Below are 23,695 nucleotides of genomic sequence, written 5' to 3'. Positions count from 1 at the left end.
GTGAAAATGTGAAGCAGGGGTAACTCGGTTGGCAAAGAGGAGACAATAGCCATCCCGTAGTAGCAAGAGCAGGTGCAAAGGCCCTGAGGTGGGAGATGAAAAAATGAAGGTGGGTTGCAGGGCAGGATCCAAGAAGTGATGAGGTTGGAGAACCTGATCATACCGGGCCATGTAGGCCAGTGAAAGCACCGAGGTCTTTGTCCCCAACCTAGTGGGTCACAGCTTTTAAGCAGGTGGCGACTTGGTTGGGTATGAAGAGGTGGAGGCTCATTCCAGTTGCATGAAAAGCCCAGTGAGAGGGGAACCAAGGTGGGTTGTCCCGGTGCAACATAGTAACAGGTGGTTGTGGAAGGAAGATGAAATCTGGAGACAGCTAGGAGGAAGAAAGAACAGTTCCTGGTGGTGGCTGAGACATGATGGATAAAAGAGAAACACAGGTGCCAAGGGTGGCTTCCAGGTTTCGGGCTTGCAGAGTGGATGTTGGCCATGCTTTTCATTGAGAGGCAGGCCGGGGGAGGGGGCGAGCTGCAGAAACCACAGCTCACAGCGTGTACCTGTGCCCTCCAACAAGGGCATCCTCAAACCCTAATGATGTGTTCTGTGTGCTTCCTCTGCCAGAGGGCCAAGATCGGTCAGGGGACCAAGGCTCCAGAAGAAAAGACGACCAACACCATATCCAAACTTGACAACAATGGGAACAGAGACCGAATGAAACTGACCGATTTTAACTTCCTGATGGTGCTCGGGAAAGGAAGCTTTGGCAAGGTACAGTATGGCCTGGGGGCTCCACCCACTCCAGAAGGGCAGGTGACAAGGCAGGCACATTTGCTGTTCATATGGGGCTTACATTCCAGCGAGGGAGAGAGTAAAAAGTAGATCCCCGCTACAGTTCATAATGAAAACTGTGAAGAAAATGAATAGCCTGCTGTGCGCCAGAAACACACATCCAGAGGGAACCCATTTAGACCACCTGAGGAGGTGAGCCCTGAAAGATAAGGATGAATTAGCTATACCTTCCAAGGGCTAAGAATGAATGTTGCCAGCTGAGAGGATAGCAAGTGCAAAGGTCCTGAGGTGCAGAAGGGCTTGGCACACTCAAGGTACCATCAGAAGGTGTCGGGGCCAAGATGTCATGAGCAGGGCGAGGAGGAGGATGTGCAGTTGCAGAGATGGGCAGGGGCCCGATCCTGCAAAGCCTTGTGAGCTGTGATGAAGAGTTTGGATTTTATTCGTAGAGCACTGGGGAACCATTGGAAGTTTTTAAACAGAGAAGTGACACGATCCGATGTGCCTTTTGGAAAAGATCACTTTTGCAGCCAAGAATAGGAACCCCTCCTCTCAAACAGCAGCAGAGTCGAAGGATGACCCTGGGACTCGTAGAGTGGTTCTAGATACTTTTATAGATACTGGGAGACGCTGTTTTACTGAAGCTGAGATTGTGCTGTAAGTATTCCTGAGTTGTTTAGTGTTGTTTGGGGTCTTCTAATCCCTCTGTGTGCCACAGATATGTCTTGTGTAAATCTCATACATACCATGAAGTTAAGTGTGCAAAAAAATATAAATTTCTTCTCCACGTCTGCAGCCTAAGCCCCAAATCTGGGAGTTTTCCTTGAGTTGTTCTTAGCTGCCTCCCTCCCCTCCCCCAGCCGTGTGAAATCCATTCACGAATGCTGACACATCCTTCTCCAAAGCATGTTGTGCATTTACTGACTTGTCTCCACCTTCACAAATGCAGCACTAGTCTAAACCTCATACACCCGCTGGACTTCCCTGCGGCCACTGCTGTTACCTGTAACCAGTAACTTGCCATTTAGCACCTGTGCTCATTCTGGAACAGTTACATTGTTAGGTCAAGACGCTCCCCTGATTAAAACTCTCCAATGATGGGCCGCCTGGGTGGCTCAGTCAGTTAAGCATCCAACTCTTTGCTTTGGCTCTGGTCAGGTCATTGTCTCATGGTTCGTGGGTTCGAGCCCTGCATTGGGCTCTGAGCTGACAGCACAGAGCCTGCTTGGGATTCTTTCCTTTCTCTGCACCTTCCTCTCTTTCTTTCTCAAAATAAATAAATAAACTTAAAATAATAATAATAATAATAATAATAATAATAATAATAAAACCTCTTCAATGATTTCCCGTCACACTGAAATAAATTTCATACTGTGTCCTTGGCCTACATTGCTCTTTAGAATCTGATCCCAGTTCTCTGCCTGACTTCTTTTTCTTGCCCCTGTGATGCCCTGGTGCTCTGACCGCCGTGGTCCTTGGGTTTTTGAAACACAGAAAGCCCCTTCCTCTCTTAGGGCTTTTGTTTGTTTGTTTTTCTCACAGTTGTTAAACTTTTTTAAAAATGTATTTATTTTTGAGAAAGAGAGTGAGTGGGGGAAGGGCAGAGAGAGAGGAAGACAGAGGATCCCAAGTGGTCTCTCTGCTGACATTGTGGAGCCAGATGTGGGGTTCAAACCCACGAAGCGTGAGATCATGGCCTGAGCTGAAGTCGGACTGAGCCACCCAGGCGCCCCCGTCTCTTAGAGCTTTTGTGATGCTATTCCCTTTATTCTTGGCATGGCTGGCTCCTTCTTATAACTCCCATCTCAGCCACGTCACCTCTTCTGAGAAGCCTTCCCTAATAACCACCGCCTCAGCCACTCATCATTCCCCATCATATTCCACTCTCCCCTAGCAGCCATAACCGGATGGTACACTTCTTGTTTGCTGGTTGGTTTGTCTCTCCACTCCTGCTAAGAGCTGAATGCCACAAGAGGAGGACCTTCTCTGCCCTGTTCGCCACTCTTCATCCACTGTTCACCCTGTTCACCACTGTTCATCCAGTGCCTGTGGATTGAATGCATGCATTTTCTCTGTCCATGGGTCACAGGGTGATCTGCTGGGATGAAATAAGGGATCTGAGGTGAAGGCTGAGAGTTTGCAGAGCTTGGGCAGGAAATGGGAGTGACAGCAGGAAAACACAGTAAGACTGCTGAGCAGCTCTCTAAAGTTGGTGATGGAAGTGGTCCATGCCTCTGTGTGATTTTTGCTGGTACCTCTGAGCAGCCTGGGTGTGGACGTGAGGAAGCTGGTGGCAAATTTGAGCTAAGGGGGGAATTAACAGGACCAGTGAGACAGAAGGTTACAGTAATAAGGGAGTCAAGGATTCTGGGAAGAGAAATGCCCACTGCAGATCCAACATAGCCTGCTTTTCATAGGTGCTCAATAAAAGTGTATGGAATAAATGAATACAAATGGAATGTAGATCAGGTTGGAAAAGAAGTCAGAATAGGAAGAGGGTCACAACCTGGCAACCTGGGTGGGAAAGGAGGAGTCTGGAAGCTTAGGGATGAAAGACAAACCGGTGAGGTCAAGAGATTTAAACTGCTAAGAACAGGGGCATTCAGATGATGACCAGGAAAGAAGGGGCCTAAATGAAGAAGGGGTTCTGGTAATATGAGCCTGTCAGGGAGTTTTTAAAAGTGAAATTCTATTTTTAATAAGCAGTGTGCTCACGTGGTTCATAATTAAAATTATATGGAAAGGATAAACATTGAGAAGTCTGCTCCCACCCAGGTTCACACCTTTCTGTGCCCCCTCACTGCTACTGCCCTCCGTGTGCAAACATTTTGTTCATTGAATTTGCATGCTTCTGGTTCCTACATGCTAATTTACCAAATATAAATATGGGTTTTTTTGTCTTTGTTACTGCAAAGGTTAGCATACTCTACCTATAGTTCTGCACCTTTGTGGTCACTTAACTACACAGGTTGGAGAGTTTTTGAGGAACAGAAGTATCAGAGGACTTTTCGGAAATGGTTAGAGTTGGGGGGTGGCTGGAGAAGTGGGAGAGTGGGTCTTTGGAGAACAGTGAGGGAATGAGAGAGAATAGATCATATGTTTCCATGGAAACTGTAACAATAATTGAGAGTTCTGCTCCAGGCTGGGGATGTGGCATCAAACAAATCACAGATGAAAACAAAGTATGTCATGAAAGCCGAGACAGAATAACAAAACCTCAGTGATCCTCTAAAACGTAGAGTAACCCTTTGCACCTCCGGTTTTGCCCACCATGGTTTTAAATTAATGTGATTTTTATATTTGAATGTCTGCTTAAAAAAATTAATGCTTTATTTACTTATTTGGGGCAGGCAGACAGAGAGAGGGAGAGAGAGAGAATCCCAAGCAGGCTGCATGCTGTCAGCACAGAACTTGATGCGGGGCTTGATCCCTCAACCCTGGGATCGTGACCTGAGCCAAAATCTGACAGAGCCACCCAGGTGTCCCTGAATGCCTACTTTTGACAGTTGCAATCTTGTCAGGTGTATAGGTCAATCCCCTTAAAAAATTGTTTTAATGTTTATTTATTTTTGAGAGAGAGAGAGGGAGAGAGGGAGAGAGAAAGACAGATTGTGAGTAGGGGAGGGGCAGAGAGAGAAGGAGACACAGAATCCAAAGCAGGCTCCAGGCTCTGAGCTGTCAGCACAGAGTCCAACGTGGGGCGCCCCATAGGTCAACCCGCTTAAACAGAATGACATGGCATGCTCGTTGGTCTGCCTCTTCGAAAGATGGAAGGCATCGGTCTTTGAGGTGATGCCTTCACACCTCTCCTCTCCCAGGTCCACCGTATCAGATCTGGCCCAGAAAAATGTGCTCTTAAGCACTGTCATAATTTGTGGGGCAGCTAGGGAGTGACACATGCCTTTTGCTAAGACCTGTGTAAATAAAACAAATGACAAAGCAAGCGGGAAGGCCACTGAGTTCCAAACGAGTAAGCCCTCTTTCAAAAACTCTGAAAAAGAGAACAGTCTGGAGTTTACTTTCCTGAACAGGTGGGAGTGTTTACCTGCAAGGGCTGTCTTGCTAAGCAGGGCTTCTTGGCACATTTGGCTTACTTGGAGATAGATGCCTTCTGGAACTTTTGTAACAGAGCATTTCAAATCTATTACTCATTTACTATTTGATGTTTGTTTTTCTAGTTTTATCCTTCATGCTCTATTTTATTCATTCACTCATTCATTCATTCATTCATTCACGCATTCTTATTGAGGTATAATCACCATATACCATTTTATTAGCTCCAGGTATACCACCTAATGATTCGATATTTGTATATATTGTGAAATGACCACCACGGTGAAGTCTAGCTAATGTCCGTCCCCATCCATAGTTAAATTTTTTTTTTCCTTATGGTGAGTTTGACTCTCTGTTTTCCATGATTCCTTTCATCTGTGAGTTCTCTGCTTTACCAGCCACTACACTTTGTAAGAATTTAACCTCTGTGGTTGTCAAGGGATCACTGGAGATAAAATTATTCTCCAGCTATATAAATTGGGCAGCTGTGCACTGCCCAGATGGATTGCATGAGTGGACCTTATAAGAGAAAGACAGCAGGTACCTGATAGAGAATGGACACAGCACCAGTACAACTCTCTACATTACAAACTTGATTCTTCTAACCCTCAAATGTGGCCACAACAAACATTTAACTGAGGCCAGTATCGCCTGCCCTCTAAGACTTCAGATGTGCTTGTGGTAGTGATCTGTAGGACCCAAATCTTTTTTGAAAAGTTATGCTGAGATGTTTGAGTGGAGACTCCTTTCTCTGTTATACTCCTGACTCTTGCCTATGGACTCCTGTGCTAGTTGGGGTGGGGAGCAAGGGGAGGCAGATGTACGCTGTGGTGAATGTAGACGTAACATAAAGAAGCTCAAACCCAGCAACACAAAAGTCTATGGGAAATGATTGGAAATCATGGGAAATGATTGGTAATAGAGAAAAATGAAAACAGTTCAATAACGTGAAAGTTAAACGTATTATAGTATATCCATGATATATTCAAAAGAACGAGGTCTCTCTTTGTCTGCCTGCCTGCCTGTCATCATGGAAAGATGTCCATGACATAATATCAATTTAAACAGAAGCAAATCATAGAATATTATGATTAAAAATATATAATATACACAGAACAATTCTTTTCATGTAATGTACTCATGGTCCCTGCTCTCATTGAACTTTTTCCCCAGTATCTTATTGTGGGAAAAACAATTTTTGAACATAGCACGGTTGAAAGAATTGCACAGTGAAGATCCTTAATACCCACTACCTAGATTCTACAACCAGCATTTGACTGGTTCTGCTTCATCACACATCTATCCATCCATCCTTCTTTCTGTCAACCCATTTTTAATGCACTTAAAAGCAAGTTGCAGACACTGGTACACTTTACCCCTAAATTCTTCAGCATACATGCCATTTAACGAGAGCTCAGTATTTGTTTTTGGTAATTTTTAAGGTGAAATTTACATACAACAAAATGCACTAAGTGTAAGTAGTGTGTCGTTCTGAGTTCTGAAAAGTGCGTACTTTAAAATGCAGTGGAGGTATAAACATTAGTCAAGAAATCACACTGATACAAGTGACGTGCAACTGTGATGTTTGATGTGCGCTGTGAGAGCTCGCAGGGGTGGGCTTGGCCCTCATTGGAAGTCAGCAAAGGCTTCCGTGAGAAAGCGGGTCTTGGGCTGTACCTAAAGGATGAGTTAAGTGAGCTTCACAAAACGGCGATGGGGGAGTAAATGAAAATCTCAGAAGGTCTCCTCTTCTTGACCCCAGCCTCAAGCCAGGCTTGGCTGACCTGTGTGGTGGCCAAGGTACCTGAGCTCCTTCACGAGTTAGGGTGGATTCGACTGCTGTAACAAATAGACCCCCAAATGTACACTAGCTCAGACGTGAAGGAAGTTCAATTTCCGTTCATGTAATAGTCTGAAATGGGTGTTCCTGACCTCACCCACTCTCTCCATATGGTGATTAAGGGACCCAGGTTCCTTCCGTCTTACATGACTCCATTAATTTCTCCTGCCTTGTTTTTTTGTCTACATTCAGAGGGCGGAGGGGGAGAAGTATGGGGGAGGCACAAGCTGCTTCTTAAAAGCCTTGCTTTGGAAGTGACACCGATCACTTCTGCCTACACTCTATTAGAGAGAATTTAGTCACATGGCCATGCCTCTGTACAAGGGAGGCCGGGAGAACAATTTTGGTGGAAAGCTAGTGGCATCAGCCTACTTTTCAGCTCTGGATGGAATCTTTCTTGGGGACACAAGAGACTTTCTGACTTTTGCCCTCAGAACTCCTGGCTTATCATGCTCCACAAACAAAAAACCATCAAGCTCCTCTTTTTGGTGACATTTCCTTGTGTTCGAATCATGGAACATGCCAGGTGTTGATGCTGCTTTTCCTGAAGCATAGCATAAGCCAGGAATAAATTAAGTAGGAAGAAGTCAGCAGCTTATGAAATTAAAAGGAAAAAGTGGGAAGTCCATAGAAACTGGGTGCCCAGGTATAACACTTCTATCTTCAAAAGGTCCCATCCAGGTCCGTTGCTCTATATGCATCTAAGAAGGTTTAAAATAAAAAAAAAACCTGAGAGATGAGACACCATTCATTGGCATTCATGCCAAATGCCTGACTTTGCTAGAATAATGCCCAAGAGGTTGGTGACGTTACTGCCTGAGTGTCACTAAGGAGACTGTCGAGGATTAGGCCATGGCGCCTTCCCGTAAGGTACCCCTAGAGACTTAGAACTTGTGTGCCACTCTCCAAGGTGCTGATGCTAATTCCTTTAGCTCAAAGTGCAGACTGTAGAACAGAGTTGAATGTAGCCTTGGCCATATTTCCCAAATATTCTCTTATTCATGCACTTGTTTAGGGTTTTTTTTGGGGGGGGGCATGTACATACCTCCTTACTATCTTAAATTTTTTTCTTTAAATGGATTTAGTTGACTTTGTTTTCTTCTCTTAGCATTGCCCTTAAACAATGATATATATAAAGTCACAGACTTGATCTACCACTTGTATATTTACTCTACTATGTTTTAGGAAAACTTATTGAAAGAAAAATACTTTTGTCCTTGTATTGCTGATGGTACAAGTGTCATGTTTTGTGAAAAACTGTCTTAAAGATCTTACATTCACACAACGATTTGGCACTTCAATTACTATTGTTATTTTTAAGAACATGAGGTCTTTTGCTTCCTTTTTCAGTGAATATCTGGAAGGTACAGAAAGTGTCTGATCTTCTCTGTTCCCCATGTCCTTTCTGTTAGATGAGAAGCATGCTCAACATTTCCTGTACCCTTAAAAATCTTTCCTGTGATCTTGACCATCCCTCTGGGTCCTTTCCTCACCAAATATATCCAGAGAATGAAACTACTCTTTTGAGATTTGCTGCCTCCACTCCCTACCCACTACCTGTGCCCTGTCCTTTTGAACTGTGACTTCTACCCTCAGCAAATTCTGAAACACCTGCCTCCCAGTTTTTATCAGTGATCTCCTGGCTCCTTACTCCCCACATCTGAACACAAGGCATGGTGGCTGCTTACGACAGCAGAAGGCAGACATGAGGGACAGGAACTGGGGCCAAGATTGGAATCCATACCCCATCCCAAGGAGAAGTCATCACTTTTATAAACTCCTCACCAACAGGCATAATTAAGGATTCCCTCCTTCGAACAAGTATTTATTAAGCATCTACTATGTGCCAGGTACTCTTCTAGGTGAAGAGGAAATGGATGTGAACAAAACAGAGATAAATATCTGCCCTCATGGAACATACATTCTGTGACAGTGGTGATGATGGTGATGATACCACCTAACAATTGAGTCCTTCCTATACGCCAGGCTCTGTTGTAAGGGCTTTGCATGTATTCACTCACACTTATGCTATAATGTGCCTGCTGTTATCTCTATCTTACAGATGAGGAAATGAGAGACAGAAAGTTAAAATAACTTGCTAAAGTCACATAGCTGGTCAGTGGCATTTGACAGACCGGGTTTGGTTTAGATGCATGCGATCTTGCATTCCTGGTCCCAACAGTGGTATACCTCGGGCATATTCTAGAAGGTTAACAGCTTTCCCTCTTATTTTCTCATTTCCCACTCTCTTCTTTTTCCCTCTGAGTGTAAGCAGAGTTTACGTGCCTTGGTTTTACTTTGAGCCTCGGCCATTAGACAAACTGCATGCCCGTGGTGACGGAAGGCTCCAGATTGCCTGCCCTCCCTCATCACTGTGCCTGTCAATCACCTACCTGTGTGCAGATGCTCATGGGACCTGTGAGCCATTGCAGGGATTCCTGAGCAGGCTCATGACAATGGACTCCCCGCTTCCAGCCCCTGCCCTTCTCCCTTCTCTGAGGGTCTCAGCTGGTGGGATCCTCCAGGTCCGGGAGGCATCTCTAGTGTGTGTGGTAACTCCTCAGCTGGCTTCCTTTCAGCTCCCAACCTCCATTTCTTCTAGCCTGCACCCACCCTTTCACCTGTCCTACCTCCACAATTCCACACACCCCATCCCCATTGCCTCCAACTTTGACTGACCTCGTATGAATTGCCTGGGACCATGCTACGGATTTACATGCATTACATCATACGAACTCTCCCCTGAGCCCTGCGGGGTAGTTACTGACATGAACCCTATTATACTTACACGGAAATTGTAAATCAGAGAGGTTGAGTGGCCTCCCCAACACCACACAGCGGGAAGGAGGCAGGGCCAGGATTTGAAAGTAGGTCTTGTGATTCTAGTTACAACTTCCCATCTCGGACAGATTTTGTCTCTGCTTTGGGGTCCACTCATCTCCCCCAACCTGCTGGTCTTGTCTTTATTTGAAATGGCAGTTTCAGAACTGCTAGGGAGCTGCACAATGACATTTGTGGGTCCCTCCTTCTGCTGTGGAAAAAAAGTTAAAAATGATGCCTTATGTGATTGCATTGGTATAGGGACGAATATATTAATATAATAAGTTAAAGCGTTTTTCTTTAACCTAAAAGCCCATTTTTTCTTGTGATTTTAAGAGAAATTAAGACGCTCTCACGAGCCCCTAAAAAGATTGTGCCCCCACCCCCGGCTCTGTGCTTAGTTTGCCTGCTATAGTGGGTGCCGGTTGCCAGCACTCGCCCCCTAGCACTGCATCCTCAGCAACGTCAAGGCTTGTCTCCCTGAAAGCCACCAGCATGCTTAGCTAGTGTGAGCTCTGGGTTCGTGCACAAGAGAGCAATCCAGAGCTCCGAGCCCCAGACTACAGCGTCTTCTGCTGGAACCAGCCACTGCGCTGAGTTAACACAGGAAGAAATGGCATGAGGGAATGAAAAGGCAGTTTAGTTCAAACCCATAACAAAGGCCTTTCCTAAGTCTTGGAGCTCCTGATGTAGGAGTCTATCCTAATTTTAATCTCATTAGTGGTATGGAGTCACACGCACACATACACGTACATACATTAGATGTGGTTATATAATCCTACAGACAAAAGCACTTTCCTTTCCTTGAACCTGCTTTGCTATCTTCTTGTGCCATATGGTGAGCTCCTTTATCATATGGTTCACAGATAGCTCAAAGTCTTTGCTACCTGTTCCCTTAATCCTCTTCCAGAGAACCTTTTGACATTTGCTGTCTGATCTTGGATTCCTGCCTTCTCTTTGGTTCTATCCCAATTATGGCACCTTCCTCCCAGCCCCCAGCCGTTTTCAAATGCAATTCTGATTGCAGCGTGTTTTTGCCAACTCATCTTCCCAAATCATGGTGAGGTCCTTCCACCTTCCTGATTTTTCCACGGCTCTCCTCCGTGAAATGACTTGCTGCTGTTTTACAGCCCTTACCTCCACTCCTCAGAAGAGAGTCCATTACAGAACAAGAAATTAGAGGGGCCCATTTCCCCCCAACAAAATTGATTATATCAAGGAAAATGAGATCTCTGGAATTCAAATTTTATAAGCCTCTGCCCTGCTACAAGTAGATGGTCAAGCCAGAGTGAGCAAAGGGGGTGCTTATTAGAAAGACGTGCCTGTTTCTGTGTCTCTCATCAATACCCAAAGGCAGGAAGTACAGCCGGAACAAGGAAGCTTCTTCCAGGAAACCCACAACATGGCCTCCATCTTGGGGGCCCCAGTCTGTCATCCCTGCTTCTTGCTAATGTCTCTCTCTGTGGATATGCACCAGCCTGTGTCACTCCTCAATTCTCAATATCTATTTCTCACATCTGGACTATCCTAGAATTTTAAAATCCCAGGAAAGAGAATCTGATGGGCCAGTATGGCACAGGGATCCCGATGATCCGTGGCCATGGGGAGAGGTCGCTTTGCCATCCATCCATCAGGAAGGACAACAGAAACAGGCTCTCTGAAAAGCAGAGGGGGTTTGGGCAGTTTCTCTAAGAGAAGGAAGGAAATAACTGGCCTGTCTGATACACAGACCAAAGTGGGAGTTGCTGTTAAGCCTGTACATTCTTGAACGTGTTGCCTGACTCTTTGGGAAAAATAATACGAAGTGAATTCTACTTCTGCTGTTGAAGGGCCAGCTAGAGGCTATTAGCATGGAAACTGTGTCTCAGGTGATAATTCATGGCCACTGGTCCAATTACTGTGCTGTCACGGCTCCTGCTACTCTCTGCATAGCCATGTCAACTGCATCTTTATGTGCTGTTTCAGAAATCCACAGTCCTGTTAAGATGAATCCCGGGTTTCTAACAGCATAACCCATAATTTTTTTCTACAACAAACATAATAGCAGAAACCTGTAGGTTATAATTGCCCAACACCCAGGGTAAAAATGTGGCATGCACAAATATGGATAGTGAATACGATTAGACATAGTGTGTTTCAACCCCCCCTCCTGCCCAAAACCTCATTGAAAACCACTGCAGAGATTGATAATATATTCTGAGCATTGAGAACTTGTCTAAATGTTTTGTATGCATTGCTCATTTAAATGTTACAGCAATTTGGGGCTCCTGGGTGGCTCAGTCGGTTAAGCGTCGGACTTCGGCTCAGGTCATATCTTATGGCTCGTGAGTTTGAGCCCCACAGTGGGCTCTGTGCTGATGGCTCAGAGCCTGGAGCCTGCTTTGGAGTCTGTGTCTCCCTGTCTCTCTGCCCCTCCCCTGCTCATTCTGTCTCTCTCTCTCTCTCAAAAATAAAGAAAATGTTAAAAAAAAAAATTTTAAACTTTACAACGATCTTACAAGGTGGGTACTATTGATAGCTCCATTTCACAGATGAGGAAGTAGAGGCTGAGACAGACAAGAGACTTGCAGATTTATGCAAACAGTGAATGCAGGATCAAACCCAGGGGGTCCGGCTCCTGAATGCATAACCATTAAGCCACATGGCCAGCTGCCCTCCAAGTGCTCCATTTCTGCCTGGAGGAAGCCCGTTCTCCATTAGCCTATAACACCACCAGCAAAGGAAGGCTTGCGCACACAGGGCAGATCAGATTAGAGAGAAAACAGGCTTCCTTTGTGCAACCTAATTGTTCAAATCGATGACAGACCCTTAAGGGTTTCATTGCATTTTCTTTCGGTAAAAGGCATCAGTTACTGGTTTGCTTTCCCTGGGGAACCGTGTGAAAAAACAGTCAAATGAAATCTGCTTTTATTTTAACCATCTACCTTTGTCAGTTGTAACACATGATTCAAAGAAAATTGACTAAGCATACATATCGCCAGCATTGATTTTGGCTCAAAAGAACGCTACTATAACTGGAGTTGATACCTATCAGTTATCATTAACCGATTCTATGATATCAGTAATTAGGAGTGATATAGCCCAGGGTTTTGAAATTTTTGCGTTTCTTAGGACAACCCAATCAAACAATTAAAAAAAATTTTTAAATGAAATCCAACTAAACATCTTCATTGAAAGCATAGGAGCTAGGCATATGAGGTTCCAATCTCCTTATCCCCCTCTGCCCCCCTGTCCCCAGCATTGGCTGTGAGTCATTCCTTCCTCGGTGTAGTGACATTTGCTTAACAATAGCAAGCCCAGAGATGACTCGGCTAAAAGTACCTCCATTCTAAACTTCCTTTCACACTTCCTCCGGCTCTCTCTGCTAGTGGGCAATAGTTCAACTTGATTAAATCTGAGGTGTCACATGACATCGTTTTAAAAGGCTTAAATCTTAACACCTGTTAACCCAAACTCTGACCTGAAATTTTGGCTGATCTCCCCCATTATCAATGTCCCCCACTACAGTGGTGCATTCATTACCATTGATGAGCCTGTGTTGACACGTCATTATCACCCAACGTCCACAGTTTACATTAGGATTCACCCTTCGCGTTGTACATTCTGTGGGTTTGGACAAATGTATAATGACATGTATCCACCGTTATAGTATCATACAGAATAGTTTCACTGCCCTAAAAATCCTCTGCGTTCTGCCTATTCATCCCTCCCGCCCCCCTACCCCCTAGCAACCACTGATCTTTTCACTGTCTCCATGGTTTTGCCTTTTCCAGAATGTCATATAGTTGGAATCATACATATGTAACCATATAAAGAGATTTTATTTTAAATACAGAAAGCCTTACATAATAAATCATGAAATAACCAAGTTGTATCATCGGAGTTGATCTGCGTGCTGAGTGTCACTGTTCTTATTTTTGTTCGTCCAACTTGAAGATTGTACCCACCAAGTCCTACCCAGATCCACACTATTAACTCCCAATTAACATCTTTTCCCCACTGTATCACTTTTCCATTTTTTCTGAAGTACTTCTTCAATTAACAAGTCTCCCCAGTTGCCAGAAATCATTTCTACACTGTTAACTTCCTGTTTGTGGCTAGAGGCAAAGGCATTTGATTCCCCCAACCCACATGACTTCATATTTGGTTAATGTGACCACCATTAAAAATAAAATTTAAACGCACAGTATGTGTGGACATACGTGCTTAGAAAACTTGATCCGAAGTTTGAGCGATAAGAATACACTTTGTAGAATCAAACTCGGGGCCCTGAGGGTAACCTAGAGCATGTTAGGACATCTTCTTGTCCAGTGAAAGTTGAAGGTCGGGAAAGCCTCAAAGGCTAACAATTCATCGGCCATGATGAACATGGCACCTTCTGTTCTTTCTCTCTGTTGAGCTCTTCACATGCCTTATGCCATGGAGTCATCCTCATGGCCCCATGGACTGATGGACTCTTGTCTACATGTTGCTCCCACATCCAGCATGCTCTAAGATCGCTCAGTTGGAATGGATCTGCCCCACACTCCAGGCCTCTGGTTACCAAGGGTTGAGTGGCTCGAGCCAAGTCTTTATCCCTGGCCCAGTCCGAGAGCGGACTTCGGCACATCTGCATGCCACAACAGACCGATCGATGAAGGCCTGGAGGCCAGGCATATCGTCCCTCCCTCGTTCAGAACTTTGGAAGCTGACAGAGGCTCTGCTGATTTCACAGGGAAGCCCTGTCCACACTGAGCATTCACCTCCCCGAGGGTCCTCTTAGCCTCCTGGGGAGGGCTCGTGCCCGCCCCATCTCTAAGCACAGAATGTAGGACCTGGCTTTCATTCCGGACTTGGCATTACATCTCCTGGGAGATTGATTTTGCAGACATTTTGGTCTGTGGCTCGCCTTCTGCCTTTCTGTTTGTCCCTTCCGATAAAGGGAGAGAGAACCTGCTCCCCATAGAGGGAGTTGGAGCGTCTCTTTTATTCTTCCTGACTCTGCTTTTGCGTTAACAATGTGGCTTGCTGTGGTGCTGAGCTCCCAGTGTCACCTGCGTTATGTCACTTGCTCTCACAGCAGCCCTGTGGGGGACGAGCTGCCATTGTGGCCCTTTCATGGGCGAGGGAACTGAGACTCAGAGAGGTTGAGTAATTCGCCCACGATTACACAGCAAGCACATGACCGAGCCAGGCTTTAAATTCATGATTACAGAGCCGAACTTGTACCACCGGGGTCTCACAATTCTAATTAGATGCAAAGCTTCCAGCTCTTCAGACTGTGTCACAGCCGCATTCTTAGCTCAAAGAGCTTGTCAGCGTCCCTGTCATGTTAGAAGATGTGGATGCGGGAGCTAACCTTCATTTTGTAACGCAGCCGCACCCAGATTTCTCTCACAGTCCTCCTCCTGAGTGGGTGAACACTTTGGGAGGGGCAGATGGACAGTGTTTGCCCAGTGCTCCAGCCCCTGATTACACCACCTGATGGCCTGCCAAACCACCACTACGTCCTCCCCCGGGCAGGCCAAGCCTGGCACAAGAAGGCCCCCAATATTTAGAAGATTCTGATTTAATTGGTCTGGACTGTGGCCCAGGCATCAGCTTCTGGAAGCTCCGCAGAGAATTCTAATGTGCGTCCTGGAGAAACAGGAGCTTGGTGCCAGCCTGCAAGGCAGACCCCAGCTAAGGGTGGGGAGGGGAGGAGCAGCGTCTGCCTTCAGATCAGAGCTGAGCTGATCTAAAGTACCCTCTGCTGGCCTCCATGGGGCTGGGTGCAACCCACAGGAGACAGCCCAGAGAGCAGGGGAACCCCTGAAAAGATGGAACCCTAAAATAAGGGAGGATGCACGCCTTGCAGCAGACCACCACCCAAGACCTGCCCCCGAGCCTGCTCCCTTGTGTGGTGGGTGTGGGAGAGGAGGGGGCCAGGGGTCTACAGTGAGCCTACGGCGTATACACCCGGCGTTAACTTGCTTCTCTCTCCCTGTCCCATGCCAACCTCAGCTCAGGCACCTTATTGACCCATCCTCTTCTCCCAGGTTGGACTTTCGGGACCCCATGAGCCTCAAGTCCGTCTCTGTCTTTCTCTTTTGGATGCACCTTTTGAGTTCAAGTTCAAGTCTTTCCCTAATCCCAGTGTGTTAGTTCAGCTTGGAGGTTCCAACAGTGCTAGATGCTTGGTCTCTCCCCCCTCCTCCCCTCCCCTCTCCCCCTCCTCCCCTCCCCCTTCTCCTCCTTTCCCCTTCTCCCCCTCCCTCTCCCCCTCCACTTCCTCCTCCTCCCCTTCCTCCACCTTCCCTGTTGTAGGGATGTTGTTAAGAACACCATCCACTGTAGCACTATGAGTTCAAGATCCATGCGAGACATTTCTTTGAGACCTAAGTTCTAGGGAAAGCTTATTCTTCTCTTTAAAAAATGATTTTCCTTAAAGAAAATATGAACTTGTGTTAGATTTCATGTGTCTCTGGTTGCTCTGGTCTCCAGGAACCTGAGGAGAGAGGAAGAGAAAAAGAAACCGTAAACACTTTATAGTGTATAATGCTTTTAACCACCTTTATTGAAGTATAATTTACATATCATGAAATCCACTTGTTTCTGTTATATAATCTTGAATGCCACTTCAATTTCTTTGTGAAATATGGGTTAGATATGGCCATATATAAGTTAAACAATGCTTAGGCCTAAGTCACTGGAGATCTCCAGTGACCCAGAGCTAGGGTTTTTGTTCGTTTTTTGAAGCTATTTTCTCCTCACGCAGATTTTTCCCATTCATTTATCCAATGAATATTCCTTGAGTGTCTGTTGGGGGTACAACAGTAAACAAGTCAACAAAATAACTGCTCTCAGAGAGCTTACATCTAGGGAGGGAGGGAAGGAGAGAGAGAGAAGACTCTAATGCCAGGTGTGGTGAGTACACTGAAGAAAAACAAAGTAAGGGGAAGCGGATGAGGAATAACAAACTGGGCTGTAACTTTAGAGAGAGTGGTCAGTGGCACCTGGGTGGCCCAGTTGGTTAGGCATCTGACTTCAGCTCAGGTCATGATCTTGCAGTTTGTGAGTTCAAGCCCCCGAGTTGGACTCTGTGCTGGCAGTTCAGAGCCTGGAGTCTGCTTCGGATTCTGTGTCTCCCTCTCTCTCTGCCCCTCCTCCGCTCACACTCTGTTTCTCTCAAAAATAAATAATCATTTAAAAAGTAGTTTTTTTTTTTTAATTTAGAGAAGGTGGTCAGGGAGGACCTCTGCAAGGAGATGAGGGAGTAAACTTGAGCATATCTAGGGGGAGAGTCCTAAGTGCAGTGGGGGGAGAGGAAGACCCTAGGAAGGCAGAGTGAGCACAGACCCACTTGCATTTTATAGCATCATTGGGGTATGTAGAAAACAGTGGGCGTGTTGGTTGGGAACAATTGGTCGGGGTGGGGGCGGGTGGGGGAGCAAGGAATAATTAGGAGACAATTTCAGGAGGCCAGACTCAGGAGCATGGTGGCTTAGGTCAGGAAGGACGTCGGGGAGGGAATACATTTTGAATGCAGAGCTGACAAAACTTGTTGATGCCTTGGATGAGGGGCGTAACCAAGAGGAGTTAAGAGAGACTCAGTTTGGCTTTGGACTTTTGGCAGGTATCCAGTGAAGTTGGGGAATGGGAACGGGGTCTTGGGTCCCTGACTATGCCTGCCCTTTCACATTGGTAAGTGCACGGACCCACAGTTAGTTGAGAAGCGGACACTGGTGCTGGTGGGCAAGGATCGTGATCGGGCCCCTCGGTCGTTCTCGGTCGATCGTTCTCTGATAAAGATGAATAGATGATAACCACTGTAGTGGGTGGAATTGTCTTCCCCCAAAATATGTGTTCAAGTCCTAACTACAGGATGTAATCAAGTTCTGGTATGGTGATTCAGTGACTGGTGTCCTTAAAAGGAGAGCACATTTGGACACAGACACCGGGGCACAGGAGAGAACGCCACGTGAAAACAGAAATTGGAGTGACGTATCTGTAAGCCAAGGATTGTTGGCAACCGTTGGAAATCAGGAAAGAGGCATGGAACAGATTCTCCGTGAGAATCTAGAAGGAAGCTTCTAGAAGGAAGCACGTCTGCCAACACCTTGGTTCCAGGCTTCTGGCCCCCAGAACTGTGAGAGAATAAAATCCTGTGGTGCTGAGCCACCCAGTTTCTGGTTCTTTGCTACGGCAGCCCTAGAAAAATGGACAACCACCAGGTGTTAAACCCTCATCATTTGCCCAGCACGGCGTTAAGGTGCACACTTTGCTCACTGTATCCTGTAAAATTCCCTCACTACCACCAACAGCTAAGTGTTGTTGGTGTCCCCATATTACCAGAGGAGGAGAAGTTCGGTGAACTTCCCAAGGTCACGCAGCTAGTGTGCAGTGGAACTCGGGCAGGTACCAGGTCCCGTGACTCTGAACCCCATGCCCTAACCATCATGCAACATTATGCAAAGGCCACGACTCCAGGCACGTTCTGCCGTTTGCATTCACCAGTAAAGTTCATCGCAACATACTTTGCATCCAGGAGTCCCTGGGCTACTTTCCCACATTTTATCTGCTGCCACTGGAGCGTTGTTATTTATCACATCTCTCCCAGAAGATTCTTGGGTAACAGATGTGGCTTGGAATTTGATAAGAGCGTCACTTCAACACATCCTTTCAATCTGTTTGGAATCCTCACCCTGGAGACGGAGGGACAGCTGAGCAAACAGCCCACGCCCTCTATGTTGGTATTAACTGAACTGGAAGCTCCAGAAACTTCATGAGGCAATTAATGAAAAGCAAAAGATCATTTCCATTTGAAGGAACATTTTAGAACCTGGCCATTGCTGTGGCCGTGGCAATGGCGATTTCTCTGCCATTTATTTCCCTCTCTCATGCCAGTGCATCAGGGCACAGAGGGAGGAAGGAAGATCTCCCCGGGCCGCTTAATGCTTGGAAGCAGGGCCATGCCCATCCTGTTTTAGGGCACATCACCAATGCCTAGCATTGTGCCTGGCACAGAATCCCCAAGAGAGCTTGTGGATGGAGGAACCTGGATGCATGGTTGTGGCACCAACTCAGACCAAGCCCATCTCGCCAAGTAAATGAATGGTTTGTCAATGGCTGTATAAGAAATGGAGAAAGAAATGACTGTTCTGTCTCATGGGCCTTGAATTAGCCCATGAGCTCCCCAGCCTCAACACGTGGGGTGGGTAGGAAAAGGAGGAACAGGGCTGGGATCTGGAGCCGAATTTGAAACCCTCCTGTGACAGCTTGCAGTAAATAATTTGAATAATTTCCCACACCAGAACACTTGGTGCTTGAGGTCCAGAGAATCAGATAGAATATGGTTAAGTGCGTGGGTTTTGGAGACAGGGGCCGTAGGAAGTTTCACTTCTAGGGGAGAAACTTTAGGCAAGACACGCACTTCCTACGCCCTGGCTTCCTCGTCTGTAAAGTGAGGTACTGAAGTTCCCACTGTGCATTCCAGTGGAGATTAAAGGAGATCCTGAGCAGTATAAGCAAGAAATGGGAGGGGTTATCATTACCAACCCATAAGGACCACCCCCCCACCTGTGCTGGTCCCGCCTCCAGCGCCCCCCTCCCTTCTTCCTGGTGCAAACCCTGTACCATTCCATTCCAGCCTTTGTTGGTACAGCATCCCAGCTGCTCTGGTTGCTGGATCTCTCCAATTCTGCTAGAGATGATTGGCTGCTGCCTCGCAGACAGCTGGGAATTGAAATCTAGGATCTGCATTCTAGAGCTTGAGTGCTCACTACCTACAGTAATTCTAGGAGAAGGTTTGTAGGTTTGGATAGTTTGATCCTAAGGGAGCACAGTTCTCTTCCCTCTGCCTGGAATATGCCTGCTGGCTCTGCTGATCTTCTAGGTCCACACTTCGCTATTGTTTCCCCAGAACACCTTTCGCTGACCTGCGAGATCAGGTTGGGTCCTCTGTTTAACCAGTCGTGAGGCGCTGTGCACTTCTCTTGCTGGGGTTTAATCATCACTGATTTAGGTAATTATTTGTGCAGGAGGGCGAGCTTTGTGAGCCCTGCATCCCCAGTGCCTATCCCAGTGCCTGGTGCATCCCAGACACATAATGTTTACTGAATGAATGGATGAATTGGCCAGCCTTCCAAGTCCTGGATAAGACTAGAAAAGATGACACATTTGGAAGGCACAATGAATTCCTTCTCTGTTGCATCTCTTAATTGAAGCCTTTTAAAAATAAAACTGATTGAAGGGCACCTGGGTGGCTTAGTCGGTTAAGAGACTGACTTCGGCTTAGGTCATGATCTCACAGTTTGTGAGTTTGAGCCCTGCATCAGGCTCTCTGCTGTCAGCACAGAGCCTGCTTCGGATCCTCTGTCTCCCCCCGTCTCTGTGCCTCTCCCCTGTTCCCTCCTTCTCTCAAAAATAAATATTTAAAAATAAAATAGCATAACATAAATAAAATAATAAAATAAAATGAAATGAAATAAGATAAAATAAAGAAAGTGATAGAAGAGAACATGCATAACGAAACCCAAGAATTAAAGAAACCAAGGTAACAGGGACCACACCTGGCAACGCTGGGTTACATCAGTGCACGTGGGAACTTAGAAGACTCTGTTCTAGTCATCTATCGCTGGTGAGACATCATCCCCAAACTCCACCAACCACAGACTATTATCTCCCAATGTCTCCGTGCCTCAGGGATCGCGTATTGGGAATGCTTGCTGGTTGATCGTGGTTTGGGGTCTCTCCTGCAGTGGCTGGGACCGCTGAGGCTGGAGCACCAGGGCTGGCTGGCATGTAGTCCCAGGGCTTCTCCACGGGGTCTCATTCCTTGGCCTCACTGGCATGGTGGCACCAGGGCTCCAAAGGCAGGTGTCCCAAGAGAAACTGAGAAGCTACTACTCAGAAGTCACAGGGGGCCATTGCCATCATCCTGTTCATTGAGGCAGTCGCAAAGGTCTGCCCAGGTTCAAGGGGCATAAATTGCATCTTGGATCGAGGAGTATTAAATCTTTATAAGCACTGTGAAAAACCACCTCCTTCATGACGTGAGGAAAGCTCTCAAAAAGGCCTCCAAGAGGGGCCGGAGAGATTCCTATTGAAAGGGAAAGCCTGATGAGAATATTAAGGAGAAACAAAGGGAAGTTTCCTTCTTACTCCTGTTAATGACTGCTGAGAAGAAGCTGTTAGGAACATCAAGGTAGAAGTCTGTTTTCCCCGTGGCTACCTCCTGACCACCATATGAAATGAAGCGATTTTGAGAGTACCCCAGAGTTCTGCAAATCAACAGAGGTCGTGATTAGGGTCATGAGGGGGAGGGGGAGAGACACTTGTTAACATGCAGACCACAGGCCACAGCCCAGACCTTCTGGTGCTTGGGATCTGTGTCATAAATGAGTGTCCCCCAAGAAGCAGGAGGCATCGTCCTTTATAGAGAATGGACCTTGCCTTGGCTTTGATTGCATACTGACCTGTTGGTATTTGGCTTTCTGAAATTTTAATTTTGATTAAGAATTTGAGCCACCCAAATAATAATTTTGTCTTACAGGACCCCCTAAGTACCAGAAATATTCTCCAACTGATATAAATAAAAATGGTAACTTTATTGTAGGGATATGGAGGTTTCTCATGGGTAACAGCCAAGCCTCATGAGAAATTGGAACCAGGAACTGGAAAGGAAGGCCTCTTCTCATTCTCTGAACTTCTTCCCCTCCCCCCTGCCCCCAAGACACATCAGTTTCTTCTTTGCCTGCATGTGGTAGAAAAGGACCAATCTAGGCAGACCTATGTGTTTCTCTATTCAGGGACCCAGGACTGACTTTGCCCAGTAGCCTATTCCAAATTCTTTGGAGAGAGAAACTGATTGGCTCAGCTTAGGAGTAGCTTAGTAGCTACCTCTGATCCAATCAGCTGTGGCCAGATGGGGGCACTGCCCAACCAGAAGGTTCTTCTAATAAAGAGTCAGAAGAAATGAAAGGCATGCCAAGATTCACTTCCAAATTGAACTGCCAATGTGAATATGTGGTCACTTTTATTTTTCCTGATCTTTCTTGAAACACATATTCTAGAAACATCTGGTGCCTGGCCCATCTCCATTTATGTATGTACGTACGTATTTACTTAATTATATTGAAGTATAGTTGACACACGTTATTCTGTTCGTTTCAGGTGTATGACATTGTGATTTACAATTGTATACATTATGCTATGCTCACCTCAATGTTACCATCCATCACCGTACAATGTGATTATAATATTGTTGACTGTATTCCCTATGTGGGACTTTTCGTCCCCATGACTTATTCATTTTATGGCTGGAAGTTTGTACCTCTTTTTTTTTTTTAATTTTTTTTAATGTTTATTTTTGAGAGAGAGAGACAGAGCGCAAGTAGGGGAGGGCCAGAGAGAGAGGGAGACACAGAACCCAAAACAAGCTCCAGGCCCTGAGCTGTCAGCACAGAGCCTGAGGCAGGGCTTGAACCCACGAACTGTGAGATCATGACCTGAGCCCAAGTCGGATGCTTAAGTGACTGAGCCACCCAGGCACCCCTGGAAATTTGTACCTCTTAATCCCCTTCACCTATTTCTCCCATCCTGAAACCCCTTCCCCTCTGGCAACCACCAGTTTGTTCTCTGTATTTGTGGGTCTGTTTCTGGTTTGTGTGTTTGTTTTGGTTTTTAGATTCCTCATATGAGTGAAACCATATGGTATTTCTCTTTCTCTAATTTCACTTAGCACAATACCTTCTACGTCCATCCACGTTGTCACACTTGGCAAGATCTCCTTATTTTTTGTGGCTGAGTGATATTCCACTGTGTACACACACATACACACACATGCATACACTGTTTTCTTTATCCATTCATCTATTCATCTATCAGTGGACATTTAGCCATCACTTAGTTTTTTGTTTTTTGTTTTTTTTAATTTTTTTTACCGTTTATTTATTTTTGAGACAGAGAGACACAGCATGAACGGGGGAGGGGCAGAGAGAGAGGGAGACCCAGAATCTGAACCAGGCTCCAGGCTCTGAGCCATCAGCCCAGAGCCCGACGCGGGGCTCGAACTCACGGACCGCGAGATCGTGACCTGAGCTGAAGTCGGACGCTTAACCGACTGAGCCACCCAGGCGCCCCAGCCATCACTTAGTTTTATACAAAAAAATGTTATTGGAACATAACTGCACCCATGCATTTGTGTATTGTCTATGGTTGCTTTCCCACTATGGTGGTGGAGTTGAGTGGTTGATATAGAGACTAAAATATTTACTATTCAGCCCTTCCCAGGAAAAGTTTTCTGACCCCTGCTCTAGGATTTGATTCAGTTCTGTATCTCCATAGTTACCAGCGTTTCATGTGTTTCATTCCTACTTTCCTCCAGCCAATACAGGGGAATTTCCCGACCTTGGCTCATTTGTACACCACTCACACGATGTCAGAGATGCTATCTGGTATCGGTTTTTTCTTCCTTCTACCCATGTTGCTTGGGACAGAGCAAGGCACCAGAATCCATACCCATCTCTGTTAGTTGACTTAAAAAAAAAAAAAATTTTTCAGGGACGCCTGGGTGGCTCAGTCGGTTAAGTGTCCGACTTCGGCTCAGGTCACAATCTCAGTCTGTGAATTCGAGCCCCACGTCGGGCTCTGTGCTGACAGCTCAGAGCCTGGAGCCTGCTTGTGTCTCCCCCTTTCTCTGCCCCTCCCCCACTTGTGCTCTGTCTCTCTCTGTCTCTTAAAAAAAATAAATGTAAAAGAAATTTTTAAAAAACCTGATTTCTGCAAATGCCACAGTATTTCCTGAGGTGTGAAGCACGTAGCATTGATGATTTGCAAGGTGATTTTAGCTTAGTGCTTGAGATTTTTTTAGGTGGTACATAGAAGTGATATTAAATGAAATTAAATCACATCATGATAGAACGATTCTCTCTTTATGTTTTCTTTCAGTCTTTCTTATTACTTGAACAAGAAAATCTCAGTTGATGACAATATGCCATTAATAGTTCTCTAACACTTGCTAACATCATTTTTCCCTTTAACAAGGAGAGCATGCAGGGGCTGGCTAGGAACCTTCAGCAGCTAGCAAAAGCTAACTAGAATTTCCTAGCACTGCTTTGCTTTTATTTATTTTTATGCTTATTTCCATTTATGGCTGGTGATACTGACTTGCCATTAATAGTGGTGATACAGAGTTTCCTTTTTCAGATAAATTTAGTTAAGTAAAAATATGACGAG

At 45.8% G+C, this 23,695-nt stretch overlaps 1 protein-coding gene across 3 annotated transcripts in view; it reads left to right on the top strand.

Moving 5' to 3' along the window:
- The window catches only part of PRKCB (protein kinase C beta), a 329,538-nt gene that overhangs the window by 243,822 nt on the left and 62,021 nt on the right, over window positions 1-23,695 (top strand). For all 3 annotated transcript variants that reach the window (XM_043560272.1, XM_043560271.1, XM_043560273.1), the window contains one exon: window positions 619-765. In XM_043560272.1, the coding sequence (XP_043416207.1) occupies window positions 619-765 (147 nt within the window). The remainder of the gene's footprint in view (window positions 1-618; window positions 766-23,695) is intronic.

Source organism: Prionailurus bengalensis, chromosome E3 (assembly GCF_016509475.1).
Source record: "Prionailurus bengalensis isolate Pbe53 chromosome E3, Fcat_Pben_1.1_paternal_pri, whole genome shotgun sequence".
NCBI lineage: Eukaryota > Metazoa > Chordata > Mammalia > Carnivora > Felidae > Prionailurus > Prionailurus bengalensis.
This window is presented reverse-complemented; position numbering and strand designations above follow the sequence as displayed.